Source organism: Thunnus albacares, chromosome 7 (genome assembly GCF_914725855.1).
Source record: "Thunnus albacares chromosome 7, fThuAlb1.1, whole genome shotgun sequence".
In the NCBI taxonomy this organism is placed as follows: domain Eukaryota; kingdom Metazoa; phylum Chordata; class Actinopteri; order Scombriformes; family Scombridae; genus Thunnus; species Thunnus albacares.
Window position 1 is genome coordinate 31,612,315 of NC_058112.1, and position 25,297 is coordinate 31,637,611.

The 25,297-nt window shown below is 39.4% G+C and overlaps 1 protein-coding gene across 1 annotated transcript in view; it reads left to right on the plus strand.

The window, feature by feature from the left end:
* tbc1d15 (TBC1 domain family, member 15) overlaps nt 1–22,344 on the plus strand; it is a 31,305-nt gene extending 8,961 nt beyond the window's left edge. Inside the window, exons 2-18 of the mRNA XM_044355898.1 lie at nt 2,663–2,735; nt 3,942–4,043; nt 4,362–4,436; nt 5,220–5,358; nt 6,702–6,909; nt 9,868–9,970; nt 10,279–10,473; nt 11,384–11,512; nt 11,768–11,871; nt 12,205–12,299; nt 13,591–13,707; nt 13,828–13,928; nt 15,963–16,062; nt 16,858–16,955; nt 18,634–18,750; nt 19,096–19,182; nt 20,280–22,344. Of these exons, the coding sequence (XP_044211833.1) occupies nt 2,712–2,735; nt 3,942–4,043; nt 4,362–4,436; nt 5,220–5,358; nt 6,702–6,909; nt 9,868–9,970; nt 10,279–10,473; nt 11,384–11,512; nt 11,768–11,871; nt 12,205–12,299; nt 13,591–13,707; nt 13,828–13,928; nt 15,963–16,062; nt 16,858–16,955; nt 18,634–18,750; nt 19,096–19,182; nt 20,280–20,462 (1,977 nt within the window). The 5' untranslated portion in view covers nt 2,663–2,711 and the 3' untranslated portion in view covers nt 20,463–22,344. The remainder of the gene's footprint in view (nt 1–2,662; nt 2,736–3,941; nt 4,044–4,361; nt 4,437–5,219; nt 5,359–6,701; nt 6,910–9,867; nt 9,971–10,278; nt 10,474–11,383; nt 11,513–11,767; nt 11,872–12,204; nt 12,300–13,590; nt 13,708–13,827; nt 13,929–15,962; nt 16,063–16,857; nt 16,956–18,633; nt 18,751–19,095; nt 19,183–20,279) is intronic.
* The last annotated feature ends 2,953 nt before the right edge of the window (nt 22,345–25,297 follow it).

Genomic DNA, 25,297 nt, shown 5'->3' on the forward strand with positions numbered 1-25,297 from the left:
GGCTATGCATTTTGATCAGCATATTAAATCACTGACCCATACATGTTTTTTCCATCTACGAAATATCGCAAAACTCAAGTCAATCATATCACAACCGGAACTCAAAATGATCATCCATGCATTCATATCACCCCGTTTTGACTATTGTAATTCCATCTTCACTTGTCTCAGCAAAACATCTCTGAACCGTCTACAAATGGTCCAAAATGCTGCTGCAAGGCTGCTAACCAGGTCCAGCAGGATGACTCACATTACTCTTATTTTAAGTTCTTTGCATTGGCTTCCCATCCATTTTAGGATTCATTTTAAGGTTCTTGTTATTACGTATAAAGCCCTGCATGGACAGGCACCTGAGTACATCATGGTTCTTATCCATCCCTACATCGCCAGTAGGTCACTTAGGTCATCCAACCGGGATCTACTGGCTGTCCCTCGCTTTCGGCTCAAGACTAAAGGTGATCGTGCCTTTGCAATTGTGGCTCCAACACTATGGGAGTCTCTTCCTGTACATATAAATTGTCTTTTGTGTCATCTTGAGTTGTGTGTGATGTGTAATGGTCATTTGTTCACGTGTTTCTTCTTGAAGTACCCTGCTGCCTGTGTTTTTGTTTTTTATGTTAATTTTAACTTGTGGCATATGTTTTTATTATATGTATGTTTTTATGGTCTTATTTTTAACTTTCATTCCTGTGAAGCACTTTGTGAATTTATTATTATTTTTATTATTATTATTAAGGTGATTTAGACTTTTCAGCCTCCTAATGAGTGTCCCAGATTTCAGCTTCAACTGTCCCACATTAGGAAATGCACATCATCTGGGACAACTTGGCACAAGGAACACAGTTTTAGGTATAACCTAATTGTAAAGGGCTGGAGCCTAGAGACATCAAGTATCGGACATGAGGCGGCAGAATTAGAGAGACATTCATATGGCATTAGAGAACAGTTCCATGTATTTACTCATCTTAACATCAATTATTAAACTCAAATTCTCATTTGGCTGTGAACTGAGTTAGTCTAATATTCAAACACACACAATACATCAGTTAGACACTGGAATTAGCCATAAATGGAAGCGAAGACAAGTCTGATTGGCAGCAGAGCAAACAGAACAATGTTTTCTCCTGCTAGTTATGAGAGCACAGATTCAGGGTGTGTTGAGCACACCTGTGTTTAGTTAACTCCAGACAGCAGAGATGTGCCCCTTGCTGCTCCCAGAGCTCAACAGGGGTCAACGCAGAATTTCAACAAACACTCTAATATTTCAGTCACACTTTGTTCTTCTCGTTCTTTATTATTCCGCCTACTTATTATTCCACATGGACCTTTTCAACTGCTGCATACTTTGTGCCAGAAAAAACATTCAAATGTCAAACTGTGCAGCTCATTCAGCAGATGTCTGCTATTACTTTTCTGTTTTCAAGCATATTCCAGCGATTTTCTATTAATTTTTAAACATCAAAATGATCCCTGTGAAGAATGCATTGCAGTAGTCCAGTCTTGAGGAGATCAAGGCATTGACAAGTTTCTCTGCATCTGACAGAGTTAAAGAGGGGCAGAGTTTAGAGATGTTTTTGAGATGGTAGAAAGAGGTTTTGCACAGATATCTTATATGGTCACCAAAAGTTAGCTGAGGGTCAAACTTAACACCCAGATTAGTGGCTGAGGAGGAAAGGGGGAGGTCCTGGCTGTCAAAGGTGAGATGAGGTTTGGGGGATGACTGAACCTGGTGTAGAGTACCAAAAAGGAGAGCTTCAGTTTTGCTGCTGTTTAAGTGGAGGAAATTAATGTTCATCCAGGCCTTTATCTCCTTAAGACAGGCGCTGAGGTGTGACACGGCTGCAGAAGGGCTTGGGGCAGTTTTGCTGTACAGCTGGGTATCATCAATGAAAGCAATGAAAAGATGTCTGCTGATGACACGTCCAAGGGGGAGCATGTAGAGGGTAAACAGGATGGGGCCGAGAACCGATCCTAGCAGAACACCACAGGTGACAGTGAGCGATCTAGACCTGCATCCTCCTAGTGAGACATACTCAGTCCTACCGGAAAAGGTAGGACTGAAACACTTAAATGCAGAGTCTGAGAGTCCAATGGTGGTGTGGAGGCGCTCTAGGAGGATAATGTGATCCACAATGTCAAATGCTGTGCTCAAGTCAAGGAGAATCAGGATTGAAGGGGACCCTGCATCAGCTGCCACCAGAAGGTCATTCGCAACCCTGAACAGAGCTGTTTCAGTGCTGTGTGCTGAAAGAAAACCTTATTGAAATTTTTCAAATAGGTTGTTGTGTTTAAGGTGTTCCTGAAGCTCAGAAGCAACCACCTTCTCCAACACCTTGGACAAAAAAAGGGAGGTTGGGGATATGTCTGTAGCTGGCAAGAACTTACGGGTCCAGGTTGGGCTTCTTGAGGAACAACAACAACAACAATAATAATAATAATAATAATAATAATAATAATGTTATTCTTTATTCAGTAGGAATATTATAGCAAGGAAAACATGTTTCGATGTTCATTTGGGCAACTGATTGTTGTTTTAAGAGAGACTTGAAAAATTGTGAACCCGTCCTTTTAAATTTATAAAAATAAATAAAACTGAACGTCCATCGCGCATGCGTACTGGAGTTTCTGACCGGAAGCTGACTTGTCACTATTGTTTTGGAAGTTGACAGGCACGTGAGCTGCTGTCGTCACCAGGAAAGCGAGCTGGCGTCATGGCGGCGGATTGTGCTCCGAAGGTAAAAACACCCAAAGTCTCACATGTCCACCTGTTTTTTCTGTTTAAGTCTGTCAGATTCTGTTAATTATAAAGTCTGTGCGGATAAAATAACGGTGTTAATCGGATACAGTTCCGTGTTTACCCGCCGTCAGCCAGCTAACAGCTGACGAGTTAGCTGAAGTTAGCTTGTGTTAGCCGCTCGCTAGCTGTTTTGTAGCCACATCGACATCATCAGCCCACACCAGCAGTACGAAGGCATGCCACGAAGACATTACAGTCTGCTTTCAGCTGTTGTGAGCTACGTTTAGTGAGGCACATCTGTTCGCGTTGTCTTTAAATGTACAACATGTCTGGCAGGCTCCGACATGGAAATGCTAAAATCTAACGTCAACATCAGCGGCGTCAAACCAGCGGAGCGAGTTGACGGTTGTTGACACTTTGGGGCCCTGAGAGGTCAGAGATCTGCTCACCAGCAGCGATGGAAAGGAACTAAGTACATTTACTCAAGTACTGTACCTAAGCACAGTTTCGAGGTACTTGTACCAGAAATATTGTACTTTGTACTCCACTACATTTATCTGACAGTTACTTTTCAGATGAAGCTTTGACACATTGGATAGTATAACAAGCTGTTAAAATACAACACATTGTTAAAGATTAAACTACCGGACAGCATCTTCAGATTAGTGACTGAACAAAAACACCACATATATCAGGTCTCTCTACATTTTGCAAAGTCACCACACTCCATACTGTTGGTGAAGTTTAGTTTGCTTATGTTTAGTGTGTCTGGTAGCTGATAACATTTAGATAACAGGGTAGCAAACAAAGTTTCTCCCCCTAAATTTCCATCAAAACAACAGTCCACACTTCTCAAGGTTGAGCTAAACTTAAAGTTACTGTACGTGCTTGTAACACAGTGTAGCTCCAGTTGTCTAAAAATAATCTAAAAGGGATGTTTTATAAAGGCAGAAGGTGGTTTAACAACACGTCTTGCTGTTCTGAAGGTATTACCAGAATCTTTAAAGACTCTTCTAAACATCTGGATGGAAAAAATATCCTGTCTGCTGAACCTTAAAAAAGATTTTTAACCCATTTCTCATGTTGCAACTGTATTTTTTCTAAAGATCTTCAGAGAATTTGATATTTATCTCTGCGACTTGTATGTAAACATACGTGAGAGGCACAAACTAGCGCTAACATGAACGTAATGTTTGTCACGCAGGTTATATTTGAACATGAAGGAGTCTTCATTCAGCCGAGCAGTGATGAAGATGGGATTGAGCAAGATTTGCTCATTCCAGGGTCACTTCGGATTGTCGACAAGGTAAACAAGGTGTCAAAGTTACGTTCTTCTGTCTCTTCTTTGCTCTTCAACAAACATATGAGTGAAATAAAATGTCATGTCTTTTTTTTTTTTTTTTTTGTTCGACCAATTGTCTAAAACTGAAAGATTTCAGTTCACTGTTATAAAGGTCAAGAAAATCAGGAGGTAAAAAAAATGTTGCTGGTTAATTTCCTGTCAGGGAATCAATTAAATGACAGTTGTGTGTGAGGTTAATTGTTTCAGAGCGAAAGCTTTGATCCTGGTTCGCTGTGTGTATGAAATAACTTGTTGGCTGCGTTTCTCTCTCCTCGCTGTCAGGAAGGTGAAATCATTGTGGAGTACAGACCTTTGGAAGACACTGTCGACCCATCAAACATGTTGTGTGCTGGCAAGGTTTGTTTCAATTTGCCTCCTTGATTTTTATATCATTTTGTGTAAAGATACAACACACTTTGACATTTGTCCTGTTATCAAGAAAAGGAGAAGAGAAGTCAGCCTTGTGAAAGTGAAATCCTTCCATTAAAGCAGAAGGTGAATCCCACATTGTTTATCAGTCACACACTCACAATCTCTCCTGTCACTGATCATTATTCAGACCGACTGTTAGTCTGTTTGAGCTCCTCGTCATCTGTGACAGCTTCAATTCTCGGCTGTATGACAGATGATTCGGTCCTCGCTGCAGTAAAGACGTCGTTTTCACTCGTCCTGCATGCATCACTCTCTGTAGGAGATGTAAACATGTATTTGTCTCGTCCTCAAATATAAAACGACTCCACTTTTTCAAATGTAATTTTCACAGTAAAATAACTTGTATTATAACTTATATTCGAGTCAGTATGGTGTATTGTATTTATTACAAGATGTTTCTGCCTCCAGTGACTGTGAATGTAAAAAAAAGCCAGACAGACTATAAATGAAATCAACCACAACTGTATATTTTGGTGAGTCCGTTATTAGCGGGTTGGTGTATTACACAGGCAGGCCTCAGTCTTTCCTTTCAAAATCATAACAGCTTTAAGTCATAATTTCCCTCCAGTGCAGCTAATCTGAGCAGTTTGACTGCTTTTAAAGATGCTGTGCCACAAATTCAGACCTCTACACACATCAGCACATAGTGTGAGTACAAGTCGGCTAAAAGAGGGAGTTAAAATAGTGACGTCCTGTGTGTTTTATCAGGACACCAGTTCTGTGGTGGAGTGGGCCCAGTGTCCAGGCGAGAGGCCTCAGCTGTTAGAAACACAGCAGAGCTACGAGACAGAGTGGGACATGATCAACGCTGTGTCCTTCAAGAAGAAAACCTGCACAAACGGAGAAGGTGAGTTTTCTTTATCTGTTTGAAACACCTTTTAACCAGCGTTGGGTGAGAAATGACTTCCAGCCACCAGCAAAATACAGCTAGAATGTTCTACCAGCATCACTGACATGTAACATGCCGTAATTTAACTGGGGCTGCAACTAATGATCATTTTCATCATTGATTAATCTGCTGATTATTTCCTCAATTATTTGATTAATAATTTTATCAATAAAATGTCAGAAAATAGTGAGAAATGCCTGTTACCATTTCTTAAAGTCGGAGACGACGTCTTCAAATGTCTTGTTCTGTCAAATCTGAGAAACAGCAACCAGTGAATATTTGATATTTTTGCTGAAAAAAAAAAGACTAAAATGATCAAAGTTGTTGCCAATTAATTTTCAACTAATCTTTGCAGCTCTAAATTATTATTTTTTGATCAGTGTGTTTATATTAATAAACAAGGATTACAGACAAGAAACAATTAATATAATTTACCATATATACAAATAACAATAACAACAGCTTGAAGCTCTAAACTTTACTCCAGTTTCAGTTTTTAAAATTTATTTATTTATTTGTTTGCACATTAAAAAAAAATCAAGTAAAGATTTGATATTTACACAAAGACGTTCACATATATAAAAACACAGTTTTACCTCCAAATACTCAACTTCACATGAATTTAAAGTAAACAAACAGAATTACAATAAATAAAAATAATGAAGAGTGAAAATACTAAAACAACAGTCAACACTGAACTCAACAAAGATTATAAGTCATATGTTAGTTTGCCTCTGTGTCAAAATGAAAATGAAACCACATTAAACATAAAGGAAGACGAGGATGTTCAGACTGTTGAGTGGAAACATAACAAGTGTGACGACAGTTAACAGTTTAAGATAAAGGAAAAGAGGAACTTCTGATTCGTGACAATGAGAAGAAGAAGATAATCTAACTCATTTCTTTTTGTTGAAAAGTTCAGTTTGTTAATATCATAAAAGTGGTTGTTGTCTTTTCAGATATACTTAAAAAAAATGTTTAAACTCTGCAACCTCTGGCACATCAGGAGATAAACAGTATTGATATTATTCTTTACATTTCTTCATTTAATTTTTTTAATTTAATCATGTAAATAATGTCACTTCATGTCATAGTGAAAGCAAATGTTCCAGAAACTGCTCTGTGATGTTGGAGGAAATGAAAGTGTACCTGCTGCTGGAGGAACCTAACATTTCACGACAAGTCTCGCCGCGTACCGCAACACGTCAACGCCGCTCAACTGTTAACTCTAAAAGTCGTCAGTCCTGCTGTCGCTAACGATGTTGTCTTTTTGTTTTTGTTCCCTCCGCTTGGTCTCTCAGGCTCCCTGAACCACAGCAACGAGAGGAGCAGGTGGGCGTTCAGCTTCAGCGCCAGTGACCTCAGGTCCGTCACAGTGAAGGAAGAAGGTTGGTCCTTCCTGGTCTTCAAACTGAAGGAGTCATCTGTCACCCTGCCGGCTCTTCACTTCCACCAGGGCGGCAGTCGACAGTTCCTGGACAGCCTGAGGAGATTCGCTCTGCTCAGCGAGTGAGTACTCAGCAGCACGGTCACATGGAGGAACAATGAGTTTAAATCATGTTTGAATTTACTTCAGTGTGCTAAGACTCAAGGTGGGAAAAAAGCAGGTGGGACAGGAAGTAACGTGGTTTGTAAACATAAACTGTGGCAGCTAACAAGGCTAGCAGGCTAACAGCAACAGTCAGACTGAAGTTTGTGTGACGTCAAAGAGTCGAGTTCATTACAGCATCTTTATTTTTCCCCACATGCTGAATTCTTAATAGCATTTAATGATGAACTGCAGTGATTTTCCAGCTCAGCGTGTGTTTCCAAGTGTTCTGTGTTTATCAAATAGTATAAAGCCTTTTGTGTCTGGGGGTGTGGAGTTAAAAAGAAGTGAGGTTAGCAGACCTCTGTAGCTCCTCATCTCTGCTGGAGGCTAGCAGCTCCAGGCTATATTAGCAGCTACTAGCATAACACAGCCCAGTAGACACAACCAACATTATGACTCTTTAACTGACCTGATTCTACTCATATCGACGTGTTTGATAAACGTCCACCTGCAGTTCAAAACGATATAATTAACTAAACATGCATATTACAGACGAGAACAAGCTGGTACATGTTTTGCTGGTTATATGGGAACATTTTAGCTTTATTCACCATGATGGAGGACAAAACGAAGCTAAACGGAAATAAAGTTGAAGAATAGCGGAGCTTCAGTGCTCCAGTGTGCAGGAGAGGAAGAGATGTGACGAGGCTGCAGGTTTGCTGGACGTTAGCAGAGAACGTGCAGTGTGAGCTACAGTTAGTCAGGAAATTAAATGCTGCAGCTCTTCAACAGCCAAACAAAGCTCACTACTGTTGTCTACCAGCAGTTGAATATGTTGACAGTGTTTAACCGGACGTGTAAAGCACCTAACCACAGTCTGGAGGCTGCAGGTTGTTTCAGACGCAGCCGTTTGTTACACAAGTGTTTGTTAACATAATGTCGCTCTAAAAGATTCAGCTAATAAGATTAAATAATAGAAGTCATAAAAGTGTTATTCAAATCTATTTAGATATTAGTTTTGAGATGGAGCCATATTTGACTTGTTTTAGTAAACAAATACCTTGTTGTATTATGTATAATATCAGCAGATATAACATATTATATTCTTTAAACTCTCAAATCAAAATTCCTCAAAAGTCCTATCAGTCGGGTTATAATTCATTTATAGAATGCCAATATTTCAGGCATATATGAGGTGTTCAATAATGTTTTAACAGTATGAAAATTGCAGATAAACCTGCTTTAACAAGTATCTGAGAGTCTTCACAGCAAATAGTTTACTGACATGTTTCAGACACAATAAGGAGATTTAAGCAGAACTCATTATATTTGCCTGAGAAACGTAATGATTTTTGCCTCTTGAAACACAGCAGCTCTTCAGATGTGTCATTTATATGCTAATTCACGTGATTTACATGCAGCGGAGTGACAGCGTGTGATGTGGTCTTCGCCTCGGCGGACGACACTCAGCCGGCAGACGTTCCTTCTTCCTCTCTGAACCGAATATCATGTTAGATTACTCCCCGCAGCAGATACCTGTTATTAAAGTTCTTATCAAAGCCTTTCATAATGAAATCGTCTGGATTAAGTGCCCGCAGAGCATCGATCGCCGTGACGTCCTGCTGACTGTCTGTCTCCTGGTTGGCTGGGTCGTCTTTTTATTAAACGCCGTTAAAAGTCTGCAGAGATAAATATAAAGAAGCTGTTGACGCACAAGTTTTCTGGATTTTACTGTGGAGCAGCTGATTTCCAGACTTCTGAAGCATCTGGTTGTCAGTGAGATAAAATAAATAACAGCAGTAAAATAAAGAAACAGTTCAGTCTGAATATCAGCGTAACCTTCAAGCTAAATCATCATCAAATTTTAAATTAAAGGGTTTTAAAAAACAAGAGATCCTTGAGTTGCAGACTTCACCACATTTAGCTCAAAAATTACCCATAATCCACAGCAATAAGGAAGTGAAGATATAAAAGAATCCATAATAAAAAATAAAATAAAAACTATAATTATCATCATAATAACAGTCAATGTAAAATATGTGTTTTTGATGATATTTGCTTTTTCCATTTTTGTTGTGTAAGTTAATTGATATGATGAGGTATAATGTACACACAGTAATAGGCCTACAGGCTTTATAACATGAGTTTGTTTATTATAATCTGCTAAACTAGACTAAACTAGGGCAAAGGTTGTTTTTTATCCATCTATAATGTGAAGGTCCTCAGTTAAGCATTTAAAAGTGTTTATCAGTTTATGTAAAGGGGAAAATCTCACAGCACATTCTGGCCAGATTAGTCGTAGCTACTGTGTAAAATAACAGACCTGCACATATCTAAACTGTTAAAAATGTTATAGAAATACACTTTGAAATGAGATGCAGGTTCAGGAATTTGGAGTTAATCTCCATGGAAACACATGAGGTCTTTGGTCCCGTCTTACGGCGCATTTTATCCCCTCGCAGACATGACGTGGTGACACATGACGTCACAGTACATACGACTGAAGTCTGCGAGGTCTAAAATCTAGAGTATTTTTTAAATGAAAAACATCTGTTACATAACAAACATAACAGGAACCACAAATAAAATAAAGAAGCTGTTTCATGTCGAGTGATTCCTGCAAACACCCAAACTGAAGATTTGAAGCATCGTCACAAATGATCAAATCAGAGTCGACTTGGGAAAATGTGATCATGGTAGAGACTCACTTCTAACCGTCGTCTACGCTTTTAATCTGCTGGTTTGCCTGAAAGCGTTTAGTGATCTGAATAAACAGGCTTTCAGATTGTCCGCTGCTGTGTTTTATTTCACGTCTCGTAGTCTGTGAACGAAATGATTCTGATCCTGTGGAGACGCAGGAGCAACGTGATCGCAGTCTGTGATGTTTATTTTTAAAATATTCTGAAGTCAAGTTTTGTCTGTTTCCTGTTTTGAAGGGCGCCTGATGATGACACGTGTCTGTTGGTCAGCACACCAAACAAAGCTTTGTCCCAGTCCTTCGAGAACCTTCTGGATGACAACAACTACGGTCTGGCTGGTGTAAGAAACTAAAGTTATCACTCTGAAATGTCAGAAACACAGACGAGATATCCTGCTGACATGGATATTGATATTTTCAAGATTAAAGACACTTTATTACCATTTGCACATACACAGAGGAATTCTTTTACAGGTTAAAAAAAGAAATAAACTTACAATAAAGAGTTTCATGTTTTTAGAGGAGCAGAAAGGTCCATATTACATTATTTACATCAGTCTCAAACCTACTGCGTAACATCGTAAAAGCAAAGTTCAACAGTGACAAACGCTGAGCAGGGATTGACGTTTTAAGTCTTTGTCTTTGGCAGAAGCTGAGGAGGGAACCGTATCTGACCACAATGGGCGGCTTTTCCAAAGTCACAAACTACCTTTACGACGTCATCCGGGGGACCGAGGAGCACCAACAGCGCCCCCCAGAGGAAGTGGCCGACCTGCTGGGTGAAATCATCCCAGGACTAGAGATCAACCAGCAGGAGGAGCCCGGCTTCGAGGTCATCACCAGGGTGAGCGGACGGCCGTGTTCACATAAATCTGTTTTAATCAGCGTATTCTGTTGCAGTCAACCATTTGTGGGACTTGCTATCATTTCCCAGTCTCCCTGCTGTGAATTGAGATAGTTGCATGTCTGGGTTGATTGGAGGGTCTATGCAGATCACCTGTGTGGGGTCTGGCTCCCAGGTGGTGATTGAGAGCAGCCGGGTGCGTTCTCCTCTCAGCCAATCGGGGTGTGACGACGCCCTTTTTCTAGAGTTTAAGAGAGGAGAGAAACTGCACACCGTGGTCACTCTGTTCTTTCCTCCGCTGGTTTCAGACCTCATTTGAAAAGCTTGTCAGACAGAAACTCTGGCCTGTTCAGGCCCTTTTGTGTCTTCTTTCTGGTCTTTTTCTCTCTGATGTGAGGGACTACCATAACATAATCCAAGCATTGGTTTCTCAGTGCCTCTGACCAGACTTAAGTAAAAGTACCAACATCACAATGTAAAAGTCGTCTGTTACAAGTCTTGCATTTCAAATCAGTAAAACTACGGAGGAATTATCAGCAAAATGTAAAGTATTGAAAGTAAAAAGTGCTTGTTATACAGAAAAATGGCCCCTTATATTTATATTAAAGAATAGTAGTTGAGTGAATGTATGTGGTTACAGTCCAGCTGTGGTTCTAATAAACAATATGTGTGGTGGTGGTGTTGGTAGTGTTAACGCTGTACTGGGTTTGATGGTGACTGATGATCGATAGTAACAGACGATACATAAAATCAAACGTCACATCAATCACACGTTACAGGAAATCACTGGTTCTGTTGGAGGAACCTTGTGTACTCGCTGTGTTTTTGTCATATATTCTCTGTTCCACACACACACACAGACACACACAGCTGTGTTATCGTGAATCATCTTTGACTCTTCGGCCGTCAGGTCGACCTGGGAACGAGGCCGCAGGTGAGACGGAGAGAGCCGCTGTCTGCAGAGGACTGGACCAAACATCAGGATCAGGAAGGGAGGATGCTCAACGTCCCGCACCTCAAACACGTCATCTTCAAAGGGGCATGTTGAATTTATTATTATTATTATTATTATTATTCATCTCTGTCAGTCTGAGCGCAGGTTAGATCACTGTCAGTCCACATGAAGTCAAATCCAGTTAGACAGAATCCAGAAATACGTATTTAGCAGGAAAGATTTCCAGGATTTGAATTAACCACATCTTGGATTTCCATGTGTTGTGTTTATATACGTTATGACGTCTCCTCCGATCATCAGGGACTCATCGTGTGTGTCTCTCCTCTTGTGAATCTGCAGGGACTCTGTCACGCGGTGAGGAAAGAGGCGTGGAAGTTTCTGCTGGGATATTTTCCCTGGGACAGCACGCTGGAGGAGAGGAAAGTCCTGCAGAGAGCCAAAACGTACGACAGTGTGACTGAATTTCATCAGGAGACACGTTTCCGCTCAGGACACAGTCATATCTCACACACACATGATATCAGACCAACAAAAGTTTATGTCTGAACATCTGCAAAATCATCAGCCAGTTAATCCATTAAATAAAAATACCACATATTTTCTGGTTTAGTTGTTCAGATATGTGCGTATCTGGTAGCTTTACTGTTGTTTTATAACATTTTTTGGCTTAAATGATTTGTCATAAAAATAGATTGAAGAGTTTTTGAGGAGGTTAAATATCTTTTGGTTGTTGTTTTGGTTCATGTTGATCTGATTTCTTCTCTTCTTGTTCACAGCGATGAATACTTCAGGATGAAGCTGCAGTGGAAGTCGGTCAGTGAGGAACAAGAGAGGAGAAACTCCAGACTGAGAGACTACAGGAGTCTGATCGGTGAGGCTGAATCCAGAGTTTACTTTAGTTTCGATACAGTTGTGAGTTTTTAACCTGCACTTGTTGGTGTAGTTTTATGAAGAGAGAAGCTGTGGTGAGAAAGCAGACAGGATGTGGACAGGTTGTGTGTTGAAGTCTGTTCTTCTCTCTGATAGTGTTAGATTTGTGTTTCCTGTAGCGCCGACTTTGCGATTAGAGCTTTAAGTTGTGGTTGAGATTAAGCAAAGCAGAGATAAATGTAGAAAAACCACTGTTTATTCTTTAAACAGAAGCTTCTGAAAGTCTGACTCAGTGTGAGTCCAGGAGAACTGTCAATCACGGCTGTCAATCAAGACCCACACAGCAGGCAAACCCTCTCGCCTCGACTTTAACAGTAGAGTCAGTGAATTTAATTTGAAGCCGAAGTTAAAGCCACATGACACCAGAGTATTAAAAAATGTCTGAAGATGCAGTGACAAGGTCTTAAATCTTTTTGTAAAATCATCTTTCCCATTTTCAAAATTACACGATTGTCTTGAAAAGCCAGATGTCCGAGTTTTCCACCAGCACTTAAACGCAGCATACATTTATGGATCCCAGAGTGTGAAAAAAGTCTCAAAACCCCCCAAACAACTAAGACCTGATCCACATGTGTGAGGTGATTTATGTAAACACATTTAACAATCTGTAAATAAATTCAAAAACAACTTCTTTTTTAGATATTTATACGCACAGGAAGCTTTTCAAAAGCTAATTTACATACAATATATATATATATGTAAAATCAGGATATCAATTCAAGTTGCTATGTATTTATTAGTAAAATTGTTTTATATTTGTTCAAATTGTTTGGTATTAGTTTACAGAACAGACAATGCATTTGTGAACAACATAAATTACCCACAAATCGTCATGCACATTTGTGAATCTTGTTTTTATTCATAGATCGTGTAACACGCATTTGTCACCATTATTGCAACTGTATTCTCTCCATAAAAAACAACTAAAAACACTTTAAGATGAATAAAGTAAATGATCAGGATGAAAATTAGATCCTAAAAAGTATTCTGAGCTCTTGTTGCTGCCCAGCTTTCTGTAAATTCCTGTAAACATGTCGTCTTGCAGCTTGTAGGAATAAGAAATTTGGTTTAAACCAATAATATCATCCTGAAAACGTCTTCATGGACACCAGTATAGACGTAGTTGTGAAAAGGGGTGAACAGTAGTTGTCACTGGTTTTATCTTGGGATCAAACTGTAAGACGCCGCCGGCTTCTCTGACTTTTTGTATCGTCCTCGTTCTGTCTCTTCAGAGAAAGACGTGAACCGAACAGACAGAACGAACCGGTTCTACGAAGGCATCGATAACCCCAGCCTGGTTCTCCTCCACGACATCCTGATGACGTACTGCATGTTCGACTTCGACCTCGGTGAGACGAGTTATAACTGGATTTTTTATTGGTGGTGGTGATGATTCTACATAATCTGTCAGCGTATTTAATTCATCCGTTGTTTGTTGTTTGAGCTGCGAGTCGATGCTTTGTCTTCAGGTTACGTTCAGGGGATGAGCGACCTGCTCTCGCCGATCCTCTTCGTGATGGAGAACGAGGTCGACGCCTTCTGGTGTTTTGTCTCCTTCATGGACCAAATGGTGAGTCATCGTTTTGTGTTTTTAATGATTCATTAACGGGAAACACGCTGTCGTTCAGGCATATCGTTAATGAGAGGAAGTGATGTGTGCAGCTCTCTGCGTTTAGACACATTTTTAATTAGTAAAGATGCACCGATGTGGAATTTCAGAGCCGATAATCATCTGTTTTCTTGTGGCCGATACTGATACGATAACCAATAATTTTATTATTACAAATGCAAAAATGTGACATTTAATACATATTTTTAGATTTTAGAAGTTTATTTTTCTTATACGACACCAATGTTTACAGCATCCACCAGCCCTACAATAAAGAATACGTTTATTTAATTATTGTAAACCTTTTTGTAACAACCTCAGTTTTCGTCATCTGTCCATGTCTACGAGGGTCCCCAAAATTTGCGGCAGCACTGACTGTACACATGGCAACTGTGTATGTGTAGGACTGTGCGATATGACCGATAAAGGTTATTTCATATCCGTATAATGATACGTATCACAATAAAGCACATTTTCTGTAAATTCAATGAACAGTTTATGGTCCATGTTTGGCCAGCGTGTGTGTGTGTGGAGGGGTAGTCCCGCCCTCGGTGAACCACAGAGAGGAAAGTAGCAGAACCAGAAATGGCAGCAAAACACAGTGGAAACTCTGACACTGAGCTGAATTTAAACGAGTGGCACATAAATGAGGTAAATGACATAAATAAACATAGTCTCTACTGTGTTTTGCTGTCGTTTATGGTCACATTAGTTCCTCGTCTCCTCTCTTCTGCTCTGTGATTCACCGCCGGTGAGGCTCAGCCCCTCCGTGCACTAAATAAAAGCTTTGTGAGTAAAAAAGCAATAAGAGTAGTTTATTAATGTAATCTGTGCAAAAGATTGACAGACTCCAAATGATTAAATATATTGCAGTAAAGAATGTGATTTGTGACACAACGAAATAAACGACAGAGTATAATATGAAATCTCTGAAATAATACACAAAACACTGCTGAATGGATGGAAGACTAAAAATTATTATTATCATACAATAAGGAGACAGAACACACAAAAACAAAAAGCAAATCTAATCTTTTATAGTTGTAGAAGGAACAAAGAAATGATCTGTGATTGGTCAACATATATTATCTTAAACACTTTCAACCAGTTGGCATAAGGCCATGAGATCTTACATGATCTGGTCACGTATATGTAGTTGTACATTCTTAAGACATAAGAACCCAGAGAGCCCTGAACCAGATGTGGCTCTCGACCCCTTGATGTATTCTGAGTATTACCTACCAGGCCAGCGAGGCCTCTCAACAATAACAATAACAACAAAGAACATGTCTAACATGTCAAAAGCACACAGAGTTACAGAGAAAATGTAATGATCTCACCTCACATTTGTATATTAAAATGATAAGCCGATCCTTTGGTCTTTCATTACTTTTACAAGACATTTTTCTATTGTCGTGATATATATTGTCATGTCTCACAGCCCTACGTATGCACTAGAAAAGCACAGGAATGTCAGTATTTATGTACTGTACTCCTGTTCTCATTAAGCTTTTCCTTTCTTTTTTCAACTTTTCTTGTTGTTCATCAACGTACATGAACTCCTACGCTGCATTCAGTCCTGTGTAAAACAGTATAACAGGCTGTGTTGGTGAGACAATGAAATACGATCCATTAAGTCCAGTCGGAGTAACAGATTATTGTGTTTAAAGGCTGATCAGAAGAACACTGAACAGCAGTTTGTGATACTCACAGACTGGATTTTATAAAAGTTATCACACTGCAACCATGTTTACTGGTATGTAGCTTACATGTGGAACGCGTCTATGGACCTCTGATAGTATATATGGAGTTGCATCCGTGTGCAAGTCCACAGCCGTCCACTTATTCAGTCCGCAGCCAGGCCGTAATTATCGGCTGAAATTCCATTATCGAAACAATAACAATAATTTAATTTCCTTACTTACTGCCGATAACAATCAGCCACTGTTATATTGTGCATCCCAGTTTATTAGTGTGTGTTTTTGTGTTTTGCAGCACCAGAACTTTGAGGAGCAGATGCAGGGAATGAAGACTCAGCTGATTCAGCTCAGTACTCTGCTCAGACTGCTGGACTTGTCCTTCTTGAACTACCTCGGTATGAACACCCCCCCAACCCCCCACCCCCCAACCCCCCCCCCATCCCCGAACCAATCACAGGATAAAAACACAACATATAAATATAAAACATCAAATGAATACAAAAGAGTTCACAACCAAATAGCTGTTTGTAGATGCTCCTCATAGCTCTTTAAAACTTGTTTGAGCTGAGAGAAAACTTTTTACATTTAAGATGATTTAACACAAACAGGAAGAGTATCTTTAAAGGAAAAGTGTTTTCTCCTCTTTCTTGTTGAGAGTTAGATGTTCGGATTGATTCCTCTCTCATGTCTGTATTTCTAAATACGCTAAAAGGTTTCTTGTCCAGGTAGAAAGAAATAGAAGAAATGAAATAAAGGGAATAATCCGGCACATAATCCCATGTAAAACAACAAAATGTAATACAATTTGGTTTTAAATAACGAGATATAACGTGTTAATCAGAGAGCTTTAGAGGTTAGGGTTACCAGGTGCTGGTAGGAGGAGTTTGTTACCTTTAGACAAAGCCAGGCTAGCTGTTTCCACTTGTTTCCAGTCTTTATGCTAAGCTAAGCTAACCAGCTGCTGAGTGTAGCTTCATATTTAGACTCTCAGCAATAAAAAGAAAATTGTACTTTTTGTATGTATTTATCACTTTAGTTTAACCCAGATGTTGGGAATATTTATTTTGTTTATTTTTTGTCATGTATCCAGTAAGTCAGAAGTTAAATGAAGCCAGTTGTGGTGTTTCTGTGTGTTTCTGAGTATTATTGTGTGTTTTGTTTTTGACCACACTTGTGTGTTTTCCTTGCAGAGTCTCAGGATTCAGGTTATCTGTATTTCTGTTTCCGCTGGTTGTTGATCAGATTTAAGAGGGAACTCAGCTTCCAGGACGTTCTTCGACTCTGGGAGGTGAGTTCGGTGTTCGATCATGGAGCCGTGTTTGTGTTTTGAATATGTAAGATGGATCTCTGCGCTGTTATAACTCGGTACACACTTATCACAGTGCAGATCGAAATGAAAAACAATCTGCACTGGCAGTTTTTTCTTTTTGATCATGTGAAATCCTGTCAAGAATTCTCATGTGTAACTATAGCAACAGTAGTCATGGTAGGTGGATGCAGTTTTTGCTACTGCTGCTGTTCAGTATTTAGTTATCTAATCCTCTTCTAACTGTATATTTAAAGAATAAGTCTGGTGAATTTCTGTATTTTTCTTATTGTCAACAAATCTCATGTGAGGAGCCAAAGCAACAAGTATTGTGCTTGTATGTGTTTTTAGTCGTTTCTAAATAAACTAAAGTTACCACCCTCTTCAGGAATGAGGGGACAAGTCGCCCAGTGCAGCTCTGTGGCTCATTAACGTGTTTTTAATAGTTTTTGGACAACAACGGAGGTCTACGGCACAGAGGAATAAGATATATCAGGCTTTGGATACACACATAATACTTGTTAGTAGATCAGTTCATTTGTTGGTTTGGATCCAAACATGAGATTTGTTGACCAGCTGGACGACTCATATCACACCCGTCTTATCAACGCAACGGATCACAAAACTCATGGTTCAGATCGTATCACTTATAAATATATAAAATATTCAAAGCTCAATTGTTAAATTAAATTGCAATATGAAGCAGGATACCTTCTTCCTTTAAACATGATAGTGAATGAAACAACAGCCTGTGTCCACATCATTAAAACTTGATGATAACTTAGAAACACGAACACACGTTTGGTCCTGCAGCTTGTTGAATGAGCCACCAAACAAACATTCATCGCTAACGTCAGTTAGCAGCTACGTAGCTAATTAGCTGCTCAGCTGCAGAACATTAAACAGCAGGTAAATATACCTGCAGATGTCACTACGGACCCGTTAGATGCTGGTTTGATCGTTGCTCTTCAAGATCCCTGTTAGCGACGCGCTGTCTGTCCATGACTTGTACTTACAGCAGTTTGTTTACTTTATTTTAAATGAGATATTAAATTTTGCAATTAATCCGCAGTTCACATGCGTGCCGAACCGTGGGGGGGCGATACGTACAGATCACAGATCAACTACACTCCGTTGCACTTCTACATCTTATCATCTTTACATCGGCTTCCCTTGAAGTTTAGGATTCATTTTAAGGTTCTTGTTTTCACATATAGAGCCCTGCATAGTCAGACATCTGTGTACATCTCTGACCTGCTCCATCATTATATCACCAGTAGGTCACTTAGGTCTTCTGACCAGAGCTTACTGGTTGTCCTTTGCTGTCGTACCTTTGAAGTTGTGGCTCCGACACTGTGGAACGATCTTCCTATAGACATACGATCTGCCGTCTGTTGTCACCTTTTAAACACAAAAAAAACAGCTAAAGACTCATTTATTCAAACTGGCCTTTGCGTCGTTTCTTTTATTACTTTTATGGTCTTATTTCTTTAACAATTTTTCTCTTGTGAAGCATTTTGTGACCTTGCTCTGTGAAAGATGTTTACAATAAGAAAAACATAGATAATAGCCTTCATGACCTCTGAGTGAGTCATGACCAGTTATTGTCAGTAGTGTAGCTGTTCTTGTAGAGTAACTTTGACGTCTGTGTCCTCCTCAGGTGATGTGGACGGGTTTGCCCTGTCAGAACTTCCACCTGCTGGTCTGCTGCGCCATCCTCGACTCCGAGAAACAGAAAATCATGGAGGAGAATTACGACTTCAATGAAATCCTCAAGGTAAACCGACCCTGAGCTCACCGAGGAGGCGACGGCTCTAACAGCAGCGTCGTCGTCGTCGTCGTTGCTTTTGGTTCTCGTCTTTGTCGCTTCTGGTGATGTTTCCACTGCTGTGTCTTTAACATAAACAGTATCCTGCTTAGCAACACTGCTTTGTCGTACACTAGAAGTCTGTGTGGAGCTGCTAATGGCTGATCTGTAACTCTTATAAAATCAGGATCATCATCTTATTTAAAATTTTACAAAATTGCCTCCAAGTTGGTACGAAGGAACAAAAATTAGAATAAATCTGAATGTTGAAAACTGTCATCTAAAGTAAAGGAACATGTCTTTTTGTTGTTGCAGCACATTAATGAGCTTTCAATGAAACTGGACATTGAAGAAATTCTTCAGAAATCAGAAGGCATCTATCTACAGATAAAGACGTGTAAGGTACGTTCAACGAGATGCCTGTTTGTGACGTAACTCAATGATGTAAATTATGTCTGTTTTAATCAGGTTTAGCTGTGAATGAACGTTAAACCACAACAGTTTGTGTAGAATTTGATCATTTCTGACTTTGGTATCAGAGAAGACACCGTCAGGAAAAACATTCACAAATAATTTTTACCATCAGAATCATTTGAAAGATGAAAAAATGAAAAATTCTGCACATAATATCTGAAAAGGAGCCAAATTCAACAGAAAGGTTTGTAGAAATGCTAAAATTGACGGTTTAGTGAATGGATTTGATTTTGTTTAATGCTGTTTGTTTTTTGTTGAGTTTTGAGATTAATTCATTACTTGACAGGTTTTAGTTTGTTTGTTTTTTTCTTTTTATAATATAATCACAGGATTTGAACATTTCTGCATTTCTGGACTGAAAGCAACACAGACAGTTTTCACCTGAATTTAATTTTAATTCTTCAAACAAGTTATAACGTCAGAATCATTCGAAAGAAATAATCATTGAAAAATAGTAGCAGGAGGGAAATTTACCAGAAATAAACAAAAGGGTTTAATTAATGAAAAGATTCTTTTTGTTTTGTTTTTGTGGGTTTTGATTTTTACAAATCGATTAAAAGTTTTTGGGGGTTTTGTTGAGTTTTGAGATGAATTCAGAGGAGAATCCTTAATCTCTGCCATCACTGCTGGTTGGTGCGAAATGCATTCTGGGATACTTAGCTTCAGTACTACTGGTGCACCAGTGTGGGAATGTCATACCAGACACACACATAGACATACTATGAAATATAAAGAGATTTATCTGGCTTAATCAGCATTGTGTCAAAGGCCTGAATATATAACGAATATCACTTGCATGTAAAAATCCTGCACTGCAGGTTTAAATGAAACAAACACGTGTTTAGTGACTTAATCATTAATTTAGTGTTTTTGTTGTTGTTGTTTTTGTTTGTTGTTTTTTACTGAACTCATAGAAAGTTTGGAGATTCATTCACCACCTGAGGAGGAATCTTTGTTTTAATTGTCTTTTTCTTCACTGTTCGGTTCAGTTAAACCTGTAACGGACTTGTTTTTGTCTCTCTCAGGATTTGCCAAACTCTATAAGCAGCATCTTGGGCTTCGACACAGAAGCTCGCGGCTTTGACCCGACAGATCCCGGATCACCTCCGGCCGTCCGAGCGACACGCCGGCAGGACGCCTGCTCCAACGGCCACGGACACTTGAGAGAAAACTCTCACAACAGCTGCAAAGTTGCCTTCATATCATAGTGAACAGCAGAGACTGACTCAGTGACGTCAGCAGGACGCCACGTCGTCCCGCTCCCCCGCCCCCCCCCCCACCTCCTCACCCCACCAGAGAAGAGAGAAGAAGAATGTAAAAAGGATTTAAGATTATTGAGAATCTTATTTTTGTAATTTCTTGTATCATATTGTTTCTTTCGCTCTAAAAGTCATTCCTTCTCTCTTGCTGAAGATGTTTTCTAAGACGGGCCGAGCGTCATATTGTGACTTGTAATGTGTTTTATCTCCTCTCACTGTCTGACGCTGGACTCTGAGAAATCTCCCGCCACACCAGCTCCAACAGTTTGTCTGGCCGCTGACAGCGTATCTATATATATATATATATATATTCTTTGATTTTAATCTGACAAACATCTCCATCGCCCCGTGTGTCACGGATCAAACTATAACCTCTTATTACATAACCTCCACTCAGTATTAATCAGTAAATATGAAATAGGTCGTTCCATGTGCCGTGGAATAAAAGATGGTGTTAATGTGGCCGCTGGACAACAGTTTCCCCTGATGTGTAATGAAAATGTTGATGATTTGTGTTTTTATATTGTGATGCTTATGAACCCAAACATATTTAAAGGAATACTGGGGCATGTTGGGAAATATGCTTGTTTGGTTTTCTTACCAGGAGTTCAATAAGAGGATTGATAAGCTTTAGCTACAGTGTGCTTAAAGATCAGGGGTGAAAATTAAAGGATAATTCCACTTTATTTTCCTATTTTATAACAGAACACCGCTACAAAGATCAGACATGACGACAACTGATAGGAAACTCAAGATGGAATAAAGTGGAATTATCCTTTTTAAACCTGAGTTGATTGATGTGCAGTTTGAGGTCACAACATCTGATTAATCACCCGATTGATCACCGATCACTAGTGTGAACACCGGTAGTCATAAAGACATGTAGTGTGAGTTAACACAACGTACAAGATTCTTTAAAACACAGAGTTTGCACAGATTTAAAGTTATAATCCTTCAGATTTCAGTCCTGGTTGACTTGTTGCTACCTGTGGTTACCGTGGTAACAGCAGGTGACGCTACAGCGGCTACTGTTTTAGAAATCCCATCAACAGAGCAGCTGGTGTTTCTGATGACGGGCGTAGGTTTAATGAAGAAGTCATGGAGGACACCTTCCTGTGGCTTCTTCACAATAAAAGCACATTGGAAGTCTTTTAATGTGAAACAGCAGCAACAGGAAATTTTGCGTTAGCATTAGCAGTTAGCTAATCCAGCTGTGACACAACAGTGAATAGTGAGGCTGATATCAGTCAAATCAGATTACAAGCATTAACTCTGGATTACTAACGATGAAAACGACTTTATAGAGAAATAATTACAGGATGTAAATACGATAAATGAATATATCTGAAGAAGTGTCGATCATAGATGGATTAAAAAAATGTTTAATTCATGAAAAACTGAAATATTGTAACTTTAATGTGGATCAATTTTATTTAACTCAGAGTAACAAAACAAAATGTATTTCCCAACACGCCTGAATGTTTCTTTAAGACCAACACAAGCACGTTTCTGAATCAAACCTCCTGCTCTGCTGTGTTTCAGTCTGATGGGAATCCAGTTTCATTCCAAAGTGAGACGACAGATGTGACGTCTCCTAACAAAAACGATCAACATCTGGAGCCTTTGAAAATATATAGAGTATGAAGCTCCAGACACAATCTGTGGATGTGAAGCATTAAAGGAATGAAACTGATTCTGTTCACAGCTTTAACGACACAGGCCAGTTTTATTTTGATTTCCTCTGCGATGCTTTTGCTGCAGGTTTGTGATTTTAGCTCTTTTCATGTAATCGATTGAACACTTTGGGCAATAAAAGGATTTCAGGAGCAAATTTTTTTTTCCTGTCGTGGTCAACAATGTTTAATTCTCTGTCCTCTGACATCTGGCACCAAGACGTTAGCAGCAGGTCCTTTAAGTCCTGTAAGTTGCGAGGTGGGGCCTCCGTGGATCAGACTCGTTTTTCCAGAACGTCCCACAGATGCTCGATCGGATTGAGTTCTGGGGAATGTTCCGGTAGATGGTACGTTTCAAAATAACATCCACATGAACGCCAGGAGCCAGATATTTTCCTCAGGCGTTGGTGGAGACCAAACCAGAGCTAAAAGAAGATTGAATATTAGATTCAAACACCAGTCTGGTGTCTACTGGAAGCCACAGCTACTTTTTTTTAAAAAGAGGACGTATTCTACACATTTCCAGGTCTATATTTATATTCTGGGGCTCTTCTGGAATATCTTGGCATGATTTAAAGTTAAAAAAAAAACTCTTTATTCATCTTATACTGGCCCTTTATGCAGCCCCTCAGTTCAGCCTCTGTCTGAAACAGGCTGTTTTAGCTCCTGTCTCTTTAAGGCCCCGCCTCCTGATGAGCCCACTCTGTTCTGATTGGTTCACGGCCGACTTCCAGCTGCTCCAGAGGCTACATCAACAAACCATGAAAGAAACTATAGTAGTAGAATTTCACTACTTTTTCCTGTTCTTTATTCAAAATGTCAACTTCTCAAATACATCCGTACATGTTAAAGCTGAAATATAAGAGTGGACAAACCATAGCGACAATCTTAGCAACCAAGGCTACAGAACGGACGGCTGTTTACGGGCGTGCAAGACGAGCCGACGTCAACTCGTCAGCAAGGCAGAAAACACCAGCACAAAAAAGTATTCAGGGTGGGTTGAAGCCCTGACTTTTGACTTGCAGGCAGCATTTCTACAAACTGTCACCTCAAGTTTTGAAACTTTGACCATGTTTAACATCCGACATCATAACAGAATATAAATAACAGAACATCACAAAAAGCATAATGTGTGTCCTCAATAAGCTAAAAATAATCTTATTTTGATGATAAGATAGTTGGTTTGAATCTCCAGGAAGCTGACGTTCCTATTTTAGGTATTTTTGGAGCGTTTTATGTCTTTATTACAGAGACAATGAGTGACAACTTTGCATTTTTGTACACTAAAAGTAAGATAGCTTTTATTACTTGTTTTGGTCTATTTTGAACTTTATATAGGGTGTACCATCATCAAAGCAGTTATATCCAAACACACTTTCTAGTTACTAATCTTTTCTAAATGAGCTGCTGCAGAACTTTCCATTTAACTACAAAGCTGAATTATCAGTTTTAAATAACTACCTGGCTGATAATTTCTTAGTGCTAAATGCAGAAAAAACTAAATCCTTACTTCTGTCCCTGCTAGTATTTTCAGTCTTTGGTCTCTTATCTCGTCAATTAAATCCTCCATAAGAAATCCAGGTGTCACTATGGACCAGACTCTGACTCGGGTCCAACATGTCAAGTGTCTGATTTGCTCTTGTTTTCCCAGATGAGAGACATTGTAAAGCTCAGGTTCATTAAAGCGACGATGGAAATGTTAACTCAGGCTTTTATATCGTCCTGTCTTGACTATTTTAACTCTCTTTTCAGCTGCCTCAGCAAAACATCCCTGGATCGTTTACAAATGGTCTAAAATGCTGCTGCTAATCTCTCTTCCAAAAGGTCTCACGTGACACCGAATCCAATTCAAAGTACTTGTGATCACCTGTAGAGCTCTGCATGGTCAGGCACCTCCACTGCAGCTTTATGTCACCAGTAGGTCTCTAATGTCCTCTGATCAGGGTTTACTGGTTGATCCTCGATAGGCTTAAAACTAAATGAGACTGGTGGTTTTGAGGTTGTGGCTCCTAAACTTTGGATTTAAGATCTGCAGACGCCTTTAAAAAGCAGCTGAAGACCCGTTTGTTCAGATCTGCCTTTGTGTAATTTTTCTATTTTCTATTGATTCTGTTTTTTTATTGTGTTTTATGTCTGTATGTATGTTTATGTTTTATTTCCTCTGTGAAGCACTTTGTGACGTCTCTGCTCTTGAAAGGAGCGACATAAAAACTTAGAGGCAACAGACTGATAAAGTCTGCAGGAGCATTTAGGCTTTGTCTCCAGCATCCAGATCAATATAATAATAATAATAATAATAATAATAAACTTTATTTATACAGCGCTTTTCTCAACAAAGTGCTTTACAGAAAAATAAAGAATGAATGAATGACAACTAAAAACAAATAAAAACAAAAATAACTACATTGTGGAATAAATGAATGGACTCTGATGTGTCTTGTTGTATGTTGATGACGATGTGATGAGATTGTGAAACCTTAAAACTGTTTATGAAAACAAAACAAGGAGATTTCACTGCATGTTTCTCCACACAGACCACATCAGACCAGGTTCAACATTTACAACATGTCAAACCTGAACTTTTATTAACCTGTAGACTCTGTGTTTATAAAACAGTTTCAGAGGTGAGGAAGCTTTATTCTAGTTGTGAAAACAGGAAAAGGGTGTTTTCACTGCTTTTCTTCCACACCCAGACCACATCAGACTCAGTCTAGATCAAAAAGCTGGACTTGTTATTGTCAACAAATCTCATGTGCAGAAAACAAAACCAATTATTGACAATCTCCAGCTTTATCCTTTAATGATGACTGAACATGTGTGTGTGTGTGTGAAGACAATATTCACAAGTGGATAAACATCCAGGAGCAACACACACACACACACACGCAGAGGATTTATTGACATCAGCTCCGAGACGAGTTTTTCATTCAACATCTAAAAAGTGTTTCTATTTCATTCATTTCAAATCTTCCATTCATGGATTTGTGCAGAAATGTCACGGCCGCGTGTGAGCGTCCTGTCCGTCCTCATCAGGATGCAGATGTGTCGTGGACGACTTCAAATGTCACTTCAGCTGCTTTCAAGTGTGTGATGGACGTCACCCCTTCCCCC